The sequence below is a fragment of the Colletotrichum gloeosporioides genome, assembly GCF_011800055.1.
Source record: "Colletotrichum gloeosporioides strain Lc1 chromosome Unknown consensus_27, whole genome shotgun sequence".
NCBI lineage: Eukaryota > Fungi > Ascomycota > Sordariomycetes > Glomerellales > Glomerellaceae > Colletotrichum > Colletotrichum gloeosporioides.
Window position 1 is genome coordinate 952,464 of NW_025544672.1, and position 16,742 is coordinate 969,205.

General features: G+C 50.8%; 4 protein-coding genes across 4 annotated transcripts; all 4 read left to right on the top strand.

Moving 5' to 3' along the window:
• Positions 1 to 1,383: 1,383 nt before the first annotated feature.
• GCG54_00007663 (uncharacterized protein) lies at positions 1,384 to 1,794 on the top strand (the record flags this gene model as incomplete). Its single annotated transcript, XM_045407641.1, has 1 exon — positions 1,384 to 1,794. One exon carries the CDS (start codon positions 1,384 to 1,386, stop codon positions 1,792 to 1,794), a length of 411 nt encoding a protein of 136 aa, XP_045267086.1.
• A 3,076-nt stretch (positions 1,795 to 4,870) lies between these two features.
• GCG54_00007664 (uncharacterized protein) lies at positions 4,871 to 5,285 on the top strand (the record flags this gene model as incomplete). Its single annotated transcript, XM_045407642.1, has 3 exons — positions 4,871 to 4,988; positions 5,051 to 5,146; positions 5,218 to 5,285. The coding sequence occupies 3 exons, from the start codon at positions 4,871 to 4,873 to the stop codon at positions 5,283 to 5,285; spliced, it is 282 nt and encodes a 93-aa protein (XP_045267087.1).
• Positions 5,286 to 8,226: 2,941 nt separating this feature from the next.
• On the top strand, positions 8,227 to 8,478 carry GCG54_00007665 (uncharacterized protein; the record flags this gene model as incomplete). Its single annotated transcript, XM_045407643.1, has 1 exon — positions 8,227 to 8,478. One exon carries the CDS (start codon positions 8,227 to 8,229, stop codon positions 8,476 to 8,478), a length of 252 nt encoding a protein of 83 aa, XP_045267088.1.
• A 1,345-nt stretch (positions 8,479 to 9,823) lies between these two features.
• Positions 9,824 to 10,967, top strand: GCG54_00007666 (uncharacterized protein; the record flags this gene model as incomplete). Its single annotated transcript, XM_045407644.1, has 2 exons — positions 9,824 to 10,430; positions 10,492 to 10,967. 2 exons carry the CDS (start codon positions 9,824 to 9,826, stop codon positions 10,965 to 10,967), a joined length of 1,083 nt encoding a protein of 360 aa, XP_045267089.1.
• Positions 10,968 to 16,742: the final 5,775 nt, after the last annotated feature.

Genomic DNA, 16,742 nt, shown 5'->3' on the forward strand with positions numbered 1-16,742 from the left:
CCCATCGACCCGATTTCAATGCAGCAGTCTTTTGTATTTACTCTGCTATCGCATTGACAGTTTGCTCGTTTTGTCCTGCACCATTGCATATCAGTGAAATTCATGTATAATTGATGGGAGTATACGGAAGTAACTCTCTTACAATGATGGGATGCCTGTTGCCCTTCTCCATTGTCGCGCAAAGTAGCTGCCGTCAGAACGTCGAAGAAGGAAAACAAAGTGCAGAAAGATATCAAGACTCTCATTTTGACGGTGATGATTTGTTCGTGGGGAGAAGGTTGTCCATCATAAACTACGATCCATCCGAAGAGACATACACTCTACTTATAGAGCAACTAAGCACCAGGAAAGTGCGATGGTCTACCTATACTTGGTCCAACTCAGGGTGAGCATCTGAAGTTCTCACTGATATCTGAGCCTTGATGAAACACACTTCGTGTGAAGGACTGCTCGGTTGTCAACTAGGTCGGGGTAAAGTTCTCAAGCGTTCTGCTGCGGATGCTCTTAGGCAGATAGCAATCAACATGCAACAAAACTTGACTCGTAAAATCTGAAGAAGGGCCTTGTTAATTGTTCAAAGGGTTATTTTGGTTTAAGCATATCGCTTGGGGCCAATGCGACACCGAGTAGTAGCAGGTTTGTGGGTCGGCCTTGCCGCAGTAGTTTCCGGACGTATCCGGGGGTGTCTTCCAGGTCGGCTTGACAGACCCGACCACCTTTCATTGGAATCTTTGCAGACTTCAGGCCAGAATCGCGGCCCATGAACTTGTTACACAGCATTATATTGGGAAAGACAACGGCAACCGAATGTAGTTCAAACGGTGACCTTTAGGCGTATGTTGTTGGACAACAAGAATACCTTTGCCTGCAATACAGCCGCAGCATTCGGCCCTCAACGCCAGACATTCTTGGACGTGGGATCAAATCGTCTGTGAAACTCGGATTTTGCAGGCCCCGTGTTCGGACCAACCCGTGATGCAGGTGGGGAAATTCGCCCCGAGTCGGCGGAGTCATCCGGATTGCACGGACAATTCTACTCATAAAACATGCCGCCCTCCAGCAACATGGCATTGTATTTCGGGGTGGCCGTCTGCCTCAAATTTAAGTGTTGCTGGAAGCACAGATCTGAACATGACATCGATCGACAGTCTAGACAAGGCGAGCAGACCGACGAAGATCAATATAATGCCATCTTCTCCTCCCCCAGAATGAGGGCAGGCTCATCATCGCACCCACGAGTCTATCAGAATCAGCATTCAAGTAACTACGCATTCGTTACAGTCACTCTTTTCATCTGCTTTTGATCCTTTCATTTGTTCTCAACCATTCACTCCAACACCATTCATACGATCACCACAACCTTCACTCGCTCCAAACATCACCATGCGGTTCCTCAACATCACCACCCCCGTCTGCCTCCTCCTCGCCACTCTTTCTGCGACCGTAACCGCCTGCGACGGCTACCTCTTCTGCCATTGCTATAACTCCGACGGAAAGCCCAATGACGTCGCGACCGAAACGGTCTGTAATCGATTCGCCAAAGGACAATCAAAAATGATCGACGCCAACCAATGGTCTGACGGTGCAAGGGAATGTCGGTACGCTGGTCCCGAATTCACTCCCTATGATCGCACCCGCCCCGGCGGTAACGTGAAGGCCTACGGCTTCGGTAACTGCGACTGGCGGGTGATGTGCCAAGAAGCCGGAGCCACCGGCAAAGACTCCAGCTGCAGGGATACACCGCCTGAAGGCCCCAAGAGCCTCAATTCAATTTATATCGTCGGGCACAACTAGACCAGAGATTTCGAGACTTGTCGCCAAGACTTAGGCCCTGCTTCTTTTGTGTTATATTTGGCGCTTGGGGGCAAACAGCTACCTAAGGAATAGGGAGGATGGATTGGCTTCTGTCGTGTATTGCTGTAGGTCTTCAAGGTGGTACAATGATGGTCTAGGCACGCTTCTTGCCAGGTGAAAGAATTTTGCATTACAAGCTCCTATACGCATTACCATAGACTTAAGAAGGAAAGCAAGACTATCATGAGTTTCCGAGATTCTCGGCCAGCGAAGTCCTTTCTACGTGCTCCGAGAAGCTTTTATGTGCCGTCAGTTTGCTTAAATCTATCAATCTCGAGTCGCATTCGGTGAATCCAGTCTTGAGTGCTTTCCATGGTGGGCTTGCCACGGAGCTGAGGACGTATCCACGCACCGCCTGCGGAACAATCCATTTGGCCAGGGCGTCTAATTATAACAACAACGGGCATCGACACTCTCTCCCCAGGACTGCCAGCTCTCTTTCGAAGGTCTATTCATTCATTTCAGTCATCTCTCTCAATAGCCACGTGGAGGGTCAATGCAGCAGCAACTGGGACAGCAATGCCTGCTTTCCAAGAAGATGAAGACAACGCGCCATTCGCAGTGTACCAGTTCAAATCATTCACCGCAAGTCACTATTCCAACAAAGGCAATTCCAAGACAACTGTAACTATATGGATAATTTCAAATCACCTTGACTGACCATCATCTGTCCGGAGATGCTAACCTATCGCTGTACAACCCGATCTGTGCGGAAAACGACGACATGCGTGACGTCTGGGCGAAGTTGGCAGTTGTTCAGGAGTGTCACGTGCGGCAGGAGCGTTTTAGGAAGCTCAACGTCCAGCTCTCGACGAAGTTGAAGACGACGACCTCGAGGCAAAGATGAATGGAATAATTCAGAACTCAGCAAAGCCTCGTCTATATCCTCTAGTAGGCTAGATTTTGACTTGCGCTAGTCGCCAAAGTCCGTTAACTTTACATGTTTCTGGCCATAGGGCTCAAGCTCAAGGAAATCTTGCGGTTCTGTGAGCGGATGAGAATTAGGTCAGATGTATCCGTACGCTAGCGTCCGAAGCCCAGGAACTAAATGGTTACCAAGGCAGATGGGCATTGGAGATGAGAAACAACTAGAATGCTTGAACATGAAATTATGCAAACGTCCTTGAGATCTTCCATGGCGTTGAGCAGTCTGTTTGACGAGTACTAACAAGGACAGTGCTTTACATGCGGTACAGGGAGAGACAGGCTTTCACAGCAAAGTAAGGGAGAGCGATGGCGGAGGTCAAATGGTCAAAATCAGACCAACATCTTGAACCACGTGATTCGACCAAACATTCATGTCGTCAATGAGTCCACATTTACGCCATTACCTTCGTCTGCCATCAGAAGCAGCAAAGTCATTCACGGTGGTGATTTCGCACCAACACAATTGACAACTGTCTTTGAGGAAGCGCATCAACTACCACGGCTGTTGTTGGTTTCGCGGTATTAATTAATCAAACGTCCGTACTTCAATCGTTATGACCTGCCTTTACTTCTGGATAACAGTCTCCGGTGGACAGCCTAGCAGTTTCGGGATTTGTGTCCCCACCCCCACTCAACCGTGACCGGATAAAAAGGCGGGATGCCGATGTTTATTTATGTTCGGACTAGGCGAAGGCAACTTGGATAAGACAAGGTCTACACCCTGTTGTTTGCCTCCGATTCTGATTATTCTGGACTCAGATGATAACCTCAGAATGTCCAACAGCGAAGCCAATTAGTTCATGTTGCGTTGAGGCGGATTCCTCATTTGCCAATACTGTGGGTGCCCTTTCCCCTCCGTTCCCCGATTGAATGACAACACACAGTTGCAGCTGGCAACTGCATTGGCTTTTAGGTGTTGTTAGCTGTTCAAAGTTGATGACACATGTTGTCGAGGCGCTAGTCCAGATGAACGCCGGTTCGTTCGGCAGCGTCGATCGAATGCTTATCGGACGACGGATCGTGAGTTTCCCCACGCAAAAGACAGCCGCCGAGTTCCACCTGCACAGCAGTCGCGCGGCTGCTGACATGAGCACGTCCTCGTGTCCCGTGTATCCCGTGTGTGCCGCCAATCGCCGGGTGGCCGGCACGCTGCGTGACATTCCAAGACAGGGGCTGGCAGTGGCCCTCTGGTCGCCGCGAGTCAGTATCCCCGGTCATGTTGGCTCTCACAGCCCGAAAAAGAAAGTCTGTTCCCCTGAAATCACGGAACTTATAGCGCATGTTGTCTCTGTTAGATTGTCTTTGCCGGAAAACATGCGGCATGTTAATATGGAATCGAAGCCGCGCCTCGGTACTGCTCCACGGAGAGCCGACCTTGATTGGACTTTAATGTCTCCGTTATCAGATTTTTGACATCATACTGATCATAGCTGTAGGGCGCAACTGCCTGGTCAGGCCGCATGACCGTGCTGTTTGTTCTGAGTTGCCGTGCTACCCCGGATGTACTAAATTTGAGTTTTTGAGCCTGTTGAATCAAGCATTGTTGACAGTCGACCGAGAGAATGGCTAAGCATTCTGCCGCTATTCGGACCGGGTCTATCTCGAAAACATGGGGATATCTCCTTTTCGGTAGTGTCCGCCTCGGAACTTGACAATGGCACCTCTAACTTAGGTAATAATCGTCCAAAGCACTTTACACATTAAGACGGTCCACTTATACAGACGTCACTATCTGTCGTTGGTTGATCCATTCGCGGGGGTTCCTTCTGGATCGGAACACTGCATCCTTGTCAAGATCCACGATCATCGCCCCAGCGAGTCTCCGCAACAGCTATGTAGAGTTGCAATTAGAGATGGCCCGACATGGTACAAGGCAGTGGGTGTATTCCGAATCCGAACTTGGAAAACATGCAGATCAGTTTACTGCCGGCAGATATCAGTGGCTGGGAAACTCTATAAAGACAGCCCCCATTCCATCTCGAGAGCTACTGATCACACCATCATCAACCAGTCAAAACGCCTGCTTCTCAGACCTTCTTTCGCCCAACCTCCAGTCCCTCTTTGTCCGTGTACATAACCCAACTCCAAAATGAAGGTCATCACCGTTCTCTTCAACCTTGCCTTGGCCGCCACCGCCATGGCCGGTGCCGTCGACACCCGCGCCCTGGAGCCCGGCTTTGCCGAGCGCGCCTGCGGCACCACTGGAGGTAAGTGTCATGTTTACTCCCTGAACATACAAAGCGTGGAACTAACGCCGGCTTGTTTACAGCTCCTTGCACCAGCGGCGACGACTGCTGCACCTACTGCGACCCCTACTCAGGCTGGACTTGCACTGACTCTACCAGAGCCTGTGTCGAGAAGGGCAGTAAGTTCACATCAGTCTATCTCCCGTGGAGGTATATTGCAGTTTTGGTCGCTAACCATTGGCTTGTCCAGCTGTTCCCGCTCTTGGCCAGAACGACTGCTGCAGCTACAAGGTTGACGCCGATGGCAAGTGCACGTAAACACTTGTGGCGACGGGTGGAACCCCCGGGGGAGGGAGGCATGCGATGTTGAAGACCCTTCATCCTGTGTACATGAGTTTCAAGTTTCAAGCGTATATATACCAAATCGAACATGCAATGAATGCACGTGCTGCAAAATTGACACGGATGCCTACCAAAAATTTCATGAAATTAGGCAGTCAGGAGATGGGTGCAATGTGCTTTCGGTGTTCAACTGTCGCCTCCAGTTCCCGCAAGTCATGCTTCGCCGCCAAATATCATCTCACGTGCCAGAGGAGAAAGCCATCTTGTGACTTGTACTCTCGGTCGTCAACCGACTCGTCTCTATGACAAAGCCAAGATGTCTATTCCTTCAATATCCCATCAGGTTCGACATTGGCATTTCTTTTCTTAGCTTCAATCGACAGGCTCGACTGTAAGGAGAACATAGCATAGTGAAACATATTTTCGTTCTTCCAACTTGCTTTTGTGTTCAACGGGATGGATCTGAAGATTAAGCAGCGTCAATATCTACGACCCGGTCGTCGTGTATCTTGTCCACACCTCTGGGAAAAGTTGCGCCTGAACGATCGGACCGTCACGCCTGTCAACATCATGAGAGTTTCGAACTGTATCCCAGCATGACTTGACACCAGCTTTCGAACCCCCGGCGATCTGGGCCAGTCTGGTGTAGACTTTATCGATATGACTCTCTCTGGTCATGAACCTTTCGGGACCAAATAAAGTATTTCCGCACCCATCGCTCCGGGTTATGTCGTCGGCAAAGGTCGAGCCACACTGCTCCTTTGAACTAAAACAACGTTATGACATGAACGCATTGTCTCCAACTGGCTGGGATTGGGGACCATACCTCCTGTGACGATTTCAGCTCGGCGATATCACTTCTCGTTAGCACAACACTCCACCCAATGAACTTGGCGCACATCTTTTCATACTTTTTGTTCAGGCTCCAATGCAAACACAAAGCCTCCTTTCTGACGTAGTCGCGTTGTATTCCAGCCTCGTCAATGTCTGCAAGAGTCCTGGCAGTACAGCACTCGTTTGATAGGTCAAAATACCCATGTATGTCGCCTGACTCGTCACAGGCATCGTGGCATTCGGGAACGACTGGATCGATGTTGCATGTACAAGGAAAACCTTCGTCTGAATGCCAGGTCTCGAGGTCTCTCGGGCAATGCACGAGTGACTGAATGCTGACCGACGATTCGGTGTTACATTTCACAGCTTCTGACGGGAACGCCAGTCTTTCGCGCCCGATGTTTATAGTTGAAACTGTGCTAATATGAATGTCAGCTTGGGAGAGAGCAACGGTTTTCGGCCGCCCGACGCTAGACAAAAACCTACCAACAGCATCCTTCATGGATTTGAACCATCTCCCAGCCCTCCATTTCATGTCTTTGATGAATGTTTTTCCGCGCATAGCCTGGCTTTGAACCAGAGAGAACGGACTAATGACATTTCCAGGCAAAACAATGACGAGGTGATCAAAGCAGATTACGAGAGGGGAGGAAATGCGGGGGTATGCAAGACATTGGAAGTCCTTAGAGGAGAAGAGGGTGGCTAGTTAGTAATTTCCACGGCAAGGGACTGTTCCAAGGTCCAACACAGTCCACCCTCTGAATGATTATTTGCTTTCTTGAGCTGGATCGAAGCCAATGATTTCAGCCGCCATCATAGTTGTTTTCTTCAAAATTCGCACGTCCTCTAACTAAAAATAATCATCTAGCTTCATAACGTTTTCTGTCCCTCAAATCTTGCCCGCAGGTAGTTTCGTATCTTTAGGGCATATTTCGCGAGCCCAAATAGATATAAAAAGTTCTAAAATCACACACGTACTTCAGAATCACATAGAAGGTCCTTGAGATATTGCGTTTCCCATCGTACTTATTGTTATCAGCAGGACCTTGAATACCTTGGTCAGAACTGGTTCACTAGACTGAAAAGTTCACTAAAAGTTTACAAATTGCCACACCACACTGGCTTGTCCTTCCATTGAACTTCCATCCCTACAAAAGCTTTCTCGACCAAATTCTTCCTGTCGGTTCAACCTCAAGTCCCGTTCCAAACGTTCGGCATCTGTCCTCTGACTGCAACCAACTTAAACAACAGGTCGCAAAACCCAAGCCCGATCGCCCAAACGAGAAGATTCCAGATATCGAAATTGCGAAAGTCGGGTCAATACCGATGATTGGAGGTTTGTGTCGTAATCATGCCACATCCGTTATTTAAGGTTTCGCTGCCGTTGAAGCCCAACCGACGACTTTGGGCGTCCGATAGCTGTTGGCCCTCAAATGATTTTGCCTAAAGTTAGGTTCAACTCGACGAAGAGAGGGGTAGATGAAGCTTGTTGGTTAGGATCCAGATGCCGAGGTGCACGCATTTCATGTTGTGCCATCGGCTGCCTTCCATTTACATGTCGCCTCCTCTCAAAGCGAGTGCATAAGCTGGCCAACGTATTTTTCTGTCCAGTCTTGACGACGTGGCCTGTACAATGGCTCACAGATACAATCTCCGTCCGAGGCCTGTCAAAAAGGCCGACAAGAATGACGAAACGATGAACCCCGAGGTAGTCAGTGTTGAACCTTCTGGGTATGAACGCCTAGTAACCCAGATCTGCCCCAAATACCTCACCAGAGACGAGGCCAACGAGATACGTGAGGAATTCGACAAAGTGTGGATAAAGGACAATCAACTCCTTTGGAGTGGCACCGATTACCATGTAACCAAGATCTGGGCTGCACAGCAAGGCCTTCAGACTCTAACCAATGCCATGGGCCCTTTGATGTGTGGGGGAAACGATAGATGCCGAAAAGCGACATGTTCGCAAACCTGGAGTCAATATATGAGGGGGGCCTCGGCACTCTTTGCCTGGCGAATATCGCAAGGCCGAGTGACGACAGTCTTGACACCTCCGCCCCCGCATCGATTTCACCCTTCAGGTATGACAAACTACCAAGACGTGGAAGAGCCAATCCTGAAGGGCATCCTCGGCAGATCAGTGGGCAAGATCATGATGATTCATCCGGAGGTTCTGGGCGCTGAAACCTTCGTCTACGAAGCGTGGCCTGCTGACCAGTGCGCGACGTGGGTGGCTAAATTCGGCGAATTCCCTGACAGAGACTGGAGAATCGTGAGCCCCAAGAGAGGTATGTTCTTTGGAAGATTGAAAACTGAGGCGCTATGTCTAATGTAGCAGCAGCACAAACAATTTGGCAGCCTATCGTCGGCGATACCCAGCCAAAGCCATTGCTAGAGGGCAGCCCTCTGGCAACCATTCATCAACTTCAGAACCAGTCAAAATTGAAAGACAATAAGTCAAAGCTTCACACAGCTATAAATATTCAAAACAGCTTCATCAAGCCAAACCCAGCTTCAATTAACGAGGCCCGACAGGCTAGACACGAACCACACGGATTTACGATCCTCGCCTTTTTACTATTTGTCGAAATCTGTCTATGCTTTCTGCTTCCCTTCGCAGAATTCTTGGTAAATGTTACAGCTGAACTCAGAAATCAGCATCAACATGACCATCAGCACTTGAACACTACCTATCAGAGCAAGCCCACAATCAAGACGTCCGGTTTGAAGATCTCGCTTAAGGCTATTCCTCAATCTGGGAACGGAGGAAGTTGCACTGCCTCGGGAACCAGCAACTCCCAACAGCCGAATTCCGCCAAAAAGAACACAACTGCTGACCCATCTTTGATAGCCAGGAAGATTGCAGAAATCTTAGGCGAAGATATTCCCCTGGAATCATTGAAGAAGAATCAGCGTAAAAAGCTTTTAAGGCTTCAGCAAAAACTTGTTGCGATACAAGCGCAAGCCGAGAATATGAGGGACGAAGTTACGAAATTCTGAACACAGCACTGAACACGGATTGGACGTGCCGAAACTTGGGAACATGATTCCAATGTCTAAGAGGGTTTCAAATGGGCTCAAAGAACTCCAGAAAGGGATAAAGGTTGATATGGGAGTCCAAATTCCTTTTGTTTCTTAGCAATTCGGACGTTTGTCATGGCTTTCTCCTTTAAAACAGTCCAAATATCGACACATTGTATTTCGAGTGAGAAGTTGAATAGAATAGCTCTGCGTTGACTTCTCTCAAATGTTTAACCGAATTTCGCGGCTGGCCTTCCTAAATTCAGATCAACATTCTTGGGTCCGCGATCTCACACCCCACAAGCTCATGAACCTTGCGGGTTCCCAATTTCTGACTCACACGACCAATTTCTCTGAGGGCGGGGAGGCTCGAGAACCTACATGGAACTCAATCTCGTGACAGAACTTAGACGACTGCATCTCCCAAATCTAGAACACGTTTGACTTCTGGAACTGCGGAGTAAGTCCAATCACAGCAGCCTAATGGCGTGATGGGGACACTCAATTTACTGACTTTCTGGCAGCTGTCTCCTGATCCCGAGGTGAGATCCGAATGCGAGCTCGTCATACCAGAATGAATAAAGGTCGACGCGTGGGCCTGATGCTTCATTCAGAATAATCTTACATAATAGTAGAATATCGCGAGGACTTCGCCGACAATGGATGAACTAACTGATGCATTCTACCACTGGCGTCTAGCAGCCCCTGGATACAACCGGCTCCTCAAAATCATATGCCCCAAATATCTATCGAGAAAGGAGGCGGACGATATCATGTGTCAATTCAACGAGATTTGGGTTAACGACAAGCAGGTTCTTTGGAGCGGCGTCGATCATGACTTGGCCGAAGAATGGGCAGAGCAGCGCGGGATGCAAACGCTCACTTGCGCCATGGGCCCTCTGATGAACTGGACCCATCCAAAGTGCAGGAGAATCTACAAATCTAGCGTACAATGGACCAGATACATGAAGGGTGTTTCCGCGATCTTCGCCTGGAAAATTGCCCAAGGCCAGACCACTACCCTCTTGACCCCTCCGCCGCCTGTCCGCTTTCACCCGTCTGGGTTGACAAATTACCAAGACATCGAAAGACCAATTCTCAAAGGGGCAGTTGACGGCGTAGCTGTTGGCAAAATTGTTGTGGTACATCCAGAGGTTGATGGGGCTGAGGACATGGCGTATGAATATTGGCCCAAGGACCATGTGGCCAAGTGGTACGCGAATTATGGTTCCAAGAAGCATGGAACTACGAGATGGAGAAAAATAAGTAAGAAGAGACGTAAGATAGTCTTTGAATCCCTTTGAAACCGGGTTCTAATCGAAACAAGGTGCTACAATCTGGCCAACCAAGGTAGATAAACACCCCGAACCTTCCAGAACGGAAACGACGGGTGAAATGGAGGCTTTCTTGGTCACTGGCTTACATCTCTTCGTCGCAGGTTGCATACATTTAGTTGCTTCATATGGGATACTGGTGTATTATTTTGCCTCCACACTCTACCCACGAAATCGTGGGTACAGTCGTGTGCATGATAAACCTATAAGGCTTATCATCACTCAGAGGAGTGATGTTGATCTAGACGTAAACGTTGAAGAAGCAGCCGAACCGGCTGCTTTACTCCTTTCTGTGCCTCGGTCATCACCCATGAAGACTGATGAGTCGGTCATGGATGGTGTCAAGAGACTCAGATGTACCGATGTACACCGGTATTCCACCAACGGCGGCAAAGGAAACAAAATGAAACGGCTGAAGTGCAGGCAGCGATGGGGTCCAAAAGACAAGATTGACAGTATGAGAAACTGAGCTGGAAAATTGCTCTAACACCTAGGAGTTGGGAAGCTGGACAGACATGAGGTCAGTCATGCTGAGACTTTCGTGGACAATCAAATTGGCAAAAGGGCTATCGGGATCTTTACGCAGGATGGAGTTTACCAAATTGCCACAACACCTGAACACTTGATGTATCGAATAAAATGGAATTGATACGTCTTTTCAAATTTTGTTCATTCACGACCAACTTCATATCGACTAGAAGCTCTGCCAAAGGTAAGAGTGAGTCCGTTCAAAGTTTTTATTAGTTGTGGACTCAAGAGCATCTTGAGGTCCTCATAACAGCTGTTGTGATCTTGTCCTATCGATCAAATTCATGTATTTCTACTTGCATACCCAGGCCTGGAATTAATTTGAAACTCCATGCTATCCTGCCAACAGCTTTCGAGTCGTTGTCATACCATCCGAGTCCTAGACAGCTGCTACCAACAATCGACATATGAAGGTTTCGGAGTATGTCGTTCATCTAATTCAACATTTCAATATCCCATTATGAGCGCAAACACGAATCAGAACAGGCACATGTTCGAAATAAAAGACATGAGATCGACCGAGTGTGGGCCAATACCTCAATACTAACATCTCAGTAATTCTCGGAGAATTCAGCGCGATGAGCAATTCTGTGTTACCTGATATCCTACAGCTACATCTGGTGTCAGACGGGATCATCAGCCCTCGATGAAGACCTGAAAGCCAGATCCCTCAGCTGTAGTCGCCGATCCCCTCAGGCATCGAGCGACCGTCATCCTACATCAATCCCATACAACCTCACGCACAAGAAGTAAAACTGCCCGAGATCATCATCCCGCCGACGGCCTCGGGCCTCAGAACACACATTCAATCTCGATATCTTCAACCCCTCTCAAACGGTTTGACGTCAGCGGTCTCACATCTCCTGCCTATCATCACGCAACCGCCCCAAGAAGCACGTGAAGAATCGCCCTCTCAGACAACGCCCTTGACATCACAAATCCTCCGGATCAGCTCACCAGAAGGACCCCTATTCCCCCAGCTAACCCACAGAAATCCATCCTCACCTCACCCATCGCCGTGCCCCGAAACGCCCCCGTTCCACAAGAAAAAGCACATCATTCAGCGACGATCAACGGCGTGCAGTCCCCTCTTCACTGGCGCAACGAACCTCCAGCCCAGCTCCAAAGCCAAGGGCGATGACCGCACAGCCAACCAGACGGCAGCAACGCGAACGAACCACTGGCGGAGGAGACGAGGACGAGAGAGGGGGCGAGCCGGTCTAGAACTGCGGGACGATCACTGGCGTCATCCACCACCCTCCAACGTTCCCCCCTCTCAGGGTCCTTTGGGTGTGCCCGTGTAGGGCAGGGAGCAGCGCCGGACGACACCCTCTCGAAATCTTAAGAGGTGAGGTGTGATAAGCAAATGCGAGGCAGCCTCAAGGACCCCGAAACGTCTTCTTGCAGGCGCGACCTGTCGCGCAGAACTCCAAGACGGTCCCCTCTCCTTGGGTATCAATCTCACACCCATTGACGAACTAGAACGTCGACGCAGGCCGTCGCAGCACTTCTGCAGCAGTCGATTTCAGGCCTAGACAGAAGATGCCAGAAACGCCGGCACGCCGGCGTGTCAGGATAGGATGATAATTCCCGACCCTCCATTCCGCCCCGAAAATTTTCCCTGAACAATCGTCCGAGATTGTTCGTCTTGTTGAAAGCTGAAAGTACCGGTACCTACGAAAAGCGCGATACGCCTGCTACAAGGCCAGGTTCAAAGCGGTACGGATCGATGCGCGCTGACTATCTGGGATGAGACGGGGATGGATGGGTCGCAATTGACCGAGATACATCAAAACAATTTGACGACGCAATTATCAAAAAACAAGTAAGCACACACGCGAGAGACAGACCACCTCAACAAAGCATTGTTCCCGATAACGCAAGCACTGACCCAAGAAACAACGCACAGCCTCGCGCGAAGCTAGCCGCCTCCCGACCACGGCCAAGGGAGAGAGAGACTGGGAGAAGAAGCACCGGGGTGGTCGGGGGAACAGACGCCCCCCAACCAACCAACCAGCCAACCAACTCAACCAGTCCAGCCTCTAAGAGTGTAGATGCAACTAGGGACCCTGCCAACGCTGCAGAAAATAACAGCGAGCGAGCGAGCGCACAGAGGTTTCTCTGTCCCCTTTTGGGGAGGAAGAGGCAAAACAAGATGCGCACATCTCATTTCCACCGACGTTGGCAGTGGCAGAAGCCCGTCTAGTTCCCCATCCACATCACACCGCACGCGCATGGCGAAATCCACTGAGGCGAGGTTGGCATCTCGAGAAAAAACCGTGCCACAATTAATCCGTTAGTGTGTAGGTTTCTCAGAAGCGAGTAGTGCCAACGGTGCAGGCATGGCAAGTATGTGATATTTCGCCGCGCAACGCCGTGCGTCGTATCCACCACGTCTCGGTCTGATATGATGATGATGTGGCCGTGGTCCGGTGGCTCCACTTAAGCAGCCTCAGCATCGCAAACTGCGAACTGCTGGTCTGTAGTGGGAACTTTTTCAGCTTCGGAAAACTGGATCTCGCGGGGTTGGGGCGTTCTGGCCAGCGAAAGGCCGGATGCACGAGCGGTTGCTTATCGTTTTCCTCGCGGAGGCGGAGACGGTTGAGAGTAGTCTATTATCTGGAGAATGGAGACGCAACGGCTGGCTGACGAGACACGATGCGTCTGTCCGGATCTGTTTACGGATATGCTTTGAGGGGCCTGGAGATAAGAGCTCTCTGTCTCAGTTGAAGCAGCGGCATAAGCACAGTTGCGGGTACAGCACCAACAGCATTTTCTATTCACAGCACCCAGGCTCACGCAGGGGGTGTTGGAACAGGACAAACACTCGCAGCAGCTTCTGTCCGACATTTTGTGGACAAGGGTTGAATGAACGAACGGAGATCGACGCGTCCGTTCGCCTTTCCGCAGACCACCACACACGCAACCCACACGTCCACATTCTCTCCGAAAGAGCAGCCAGCCCGCAGATTGGACGCAGCCGTTCATTTCGAGGTTCCCGTCCATCTCACCATCTCCATCTGCTTCCGCGCTTACGGCCCCATCCCATGCCGCAGGACCCGTTCCGTCTTCGCTGGGGTTGCTCGAACACTCACCTAGGCTGTGTTGATCGTCTCGTTTCTCCTCCTCCTTCTCAACATTGCCCAGCCCCAAGGGCCCCATTCGCAGTGCACACACATTGCACCAGCGGAGCCTCCACCTCTGCCCGCATCTTGACACGGTCTAGACTGAGCCCATCAAATCCTTCCTCCTCTCACCACACACCGAGCCCTGCCGCCTAGCCCCAGCACCCCGTCTGATCCACGGCCGACGCGCCGTTCTCAGATCGACAAAGGCCTCTTGTCAAATGAAGACCTTTCGAATATGTCAAACGTCCAGCGCCTACTGTTACCCAAACTACAGCTTGAGTTATCACCGACAGCAGAGCCCCCCTCCGCGGCCGGAGCCACACATCCATCGCCGTGCCGGCGTCAACATCAAAAGACTTTGCCAGAGATGCAATGTTCTCTCTCTAAACGAACCCGGAGCCCCTCTTCTTCGCCTCCTGCCTGCTACATGGCATCTGTAACTTTCACAAGCCCCGGGCTCCTCCCCCTCGTACCCGCATCCGTATCTGAGCGGAGCCAGCTATCCACCCCAACAGCAACAGCAACCCGCAGCGGACGAAATATCTCAATAATTTCCTCATGCACGTAATTCGCCTCCTTCTGCACGACACAGACACACGCCTTTTGTTGCGCCTCTTCCCAGTCCTCATAATGCCGCGTTGAAATTCTCGCCATCTTACGTACGCTCCAAGGCAACAGCAACCACCACATAGACTCGCCGACTGTCGGCCTGTCGGGTTTCGATAGGTCTTGCAGCAACAACATTGGTCAATTGGCACGAAACAAAACCACTCACGCAACCGCACTTTTCGTAAATGGACCAAACCCTGGTCATGATCGGGGTATTTCGCACAGCCAGCACGCTGCAAACCCTCTGCGCCCTATAAAATCTGCGCGCAACAAAAACCCGCGCAGCATCTCCGTCCCCCGTGGCCCCCTTGTCGTCGCAGCATCACGCCCGGTCTAGCCTCCAAACCTCCAAGCTGCAGCGGTCTCAATCTGTATGTCAAAGAAAAAGGCCGCATCTCATCGCGGATCAAACGCACGATGATATCGCATCATCGCAGCCAAGCATTTTCCAACCTCGCACCCAGAGCCTCACCTCGCCTCTTGTAACCATATCCACATCCAAAGGGCCATGTTCCTCCAAAACCCCCCAAGCCCATCTATCAAGATCCCGCCATCTACCATCCAAACAAAGAAAGAAAAAAACCACCAGATCCAGCACACACACCCTCCTCTCGCCAGCACTAGCCCATCTCCAACTCGACCGAAACCAGCCAGCAACAGCTCTTCCCACCCGCCACAAGCCAAAACCAAGCGGCCGCCATCGCTGCCAGAATAGCACAGCAAGCAAGCCCCAAATCAGCCGTTCGTTGTCCGACCCGTCCGCCATCCGTCAACCACCTTCCAGCCTCCGAACCCGGCAGTCGCAGCGTCAAAGCACCCACCCACCCATCCATCCATCGAGTTGTTTATTCCCGTAGAAACAACAGCTGAACCTGTGTCCGCCAGAGCTCCCTGACTCTGCTCTTCACCGCACTGACAATAGCGCCCAAGCCCCGGGGCAGGGTGTGTGTAGTACCTGGCCGCCACCACCACCTTCAAAAGACCTTACTAAACAGCACTAAACAGCCAGCGAGCAAGCAAAAAGGGGGACTAAACTTCCCCAACAAGAATAAACTTCCTCCCTGCACGCCGCCAACACCCAGACCGTCGTCTGTCCGTGGTGTCTTGTGGTGTCTGTCCCCTTTCTTGAAGAAGAGGCAGCATGAGAATTTCAGGATAACCGGCTTTGATAGTCAGATAGCGTGTTGATTGGCATTGGACATCTGCTGGCAAAGCTTCTAGCTTCCCACTGACGAACGACAATCACTTCCCGAGTAGCCATAGACTTAAGCATCAACCCCAGTGATCCGCTGAAGAGACCACGCCAGTCGATATGACATTGTGAATCCTCATCGCCATACTCAAGTCTGATATCAAACACCACCCCCGAAGCTCTAAAAGCTGCTGCACAAAGGGCCAAAACCCGCCTAGGACGCTCAAATCTACAATGACACCCCGGATCCCCATCGCCCCCTGCCAGGCCAGGCCCTTCACCCCTTGATAACAGCGTCTCATCATCGGGGACCCTCCACCGCACCACACCTTGCTGTGGTAAAGCTGCAATGCGCTGCACACTGCACCCATCACCCACAACCACCATCCTCTCCCACACACAATTCGCATCCCCTCCAAGACCGCATTCCGCATCCTGCATGTCCAATACGCCTCCTCGAGGGGGGGCGTCCCCACAACCAACCAACACCTCCACCAAAAGAAGAAGAAAAAAACCTCTCGTTGCTTAACACACACCACCTCCCTCGCCAGTGTAAGTGGTCCACTTGCTTCACTATCACCACCACCACCACCACCACCATCACGAACCTCCCACCTCCCACCTCCCGCATCCATCCATACACCCATCCAAACACATCCTCGCCTCGCGTCTCGCCGTTGTCGCCCAACCCGTTCCCTACGCACCACCTCCCTCGCTCGCAGCCACAATCTTCAAATGATCGTCGGACCCTGAAAAAAAACCACGCTCATAGCAGGCAGAGCTACCT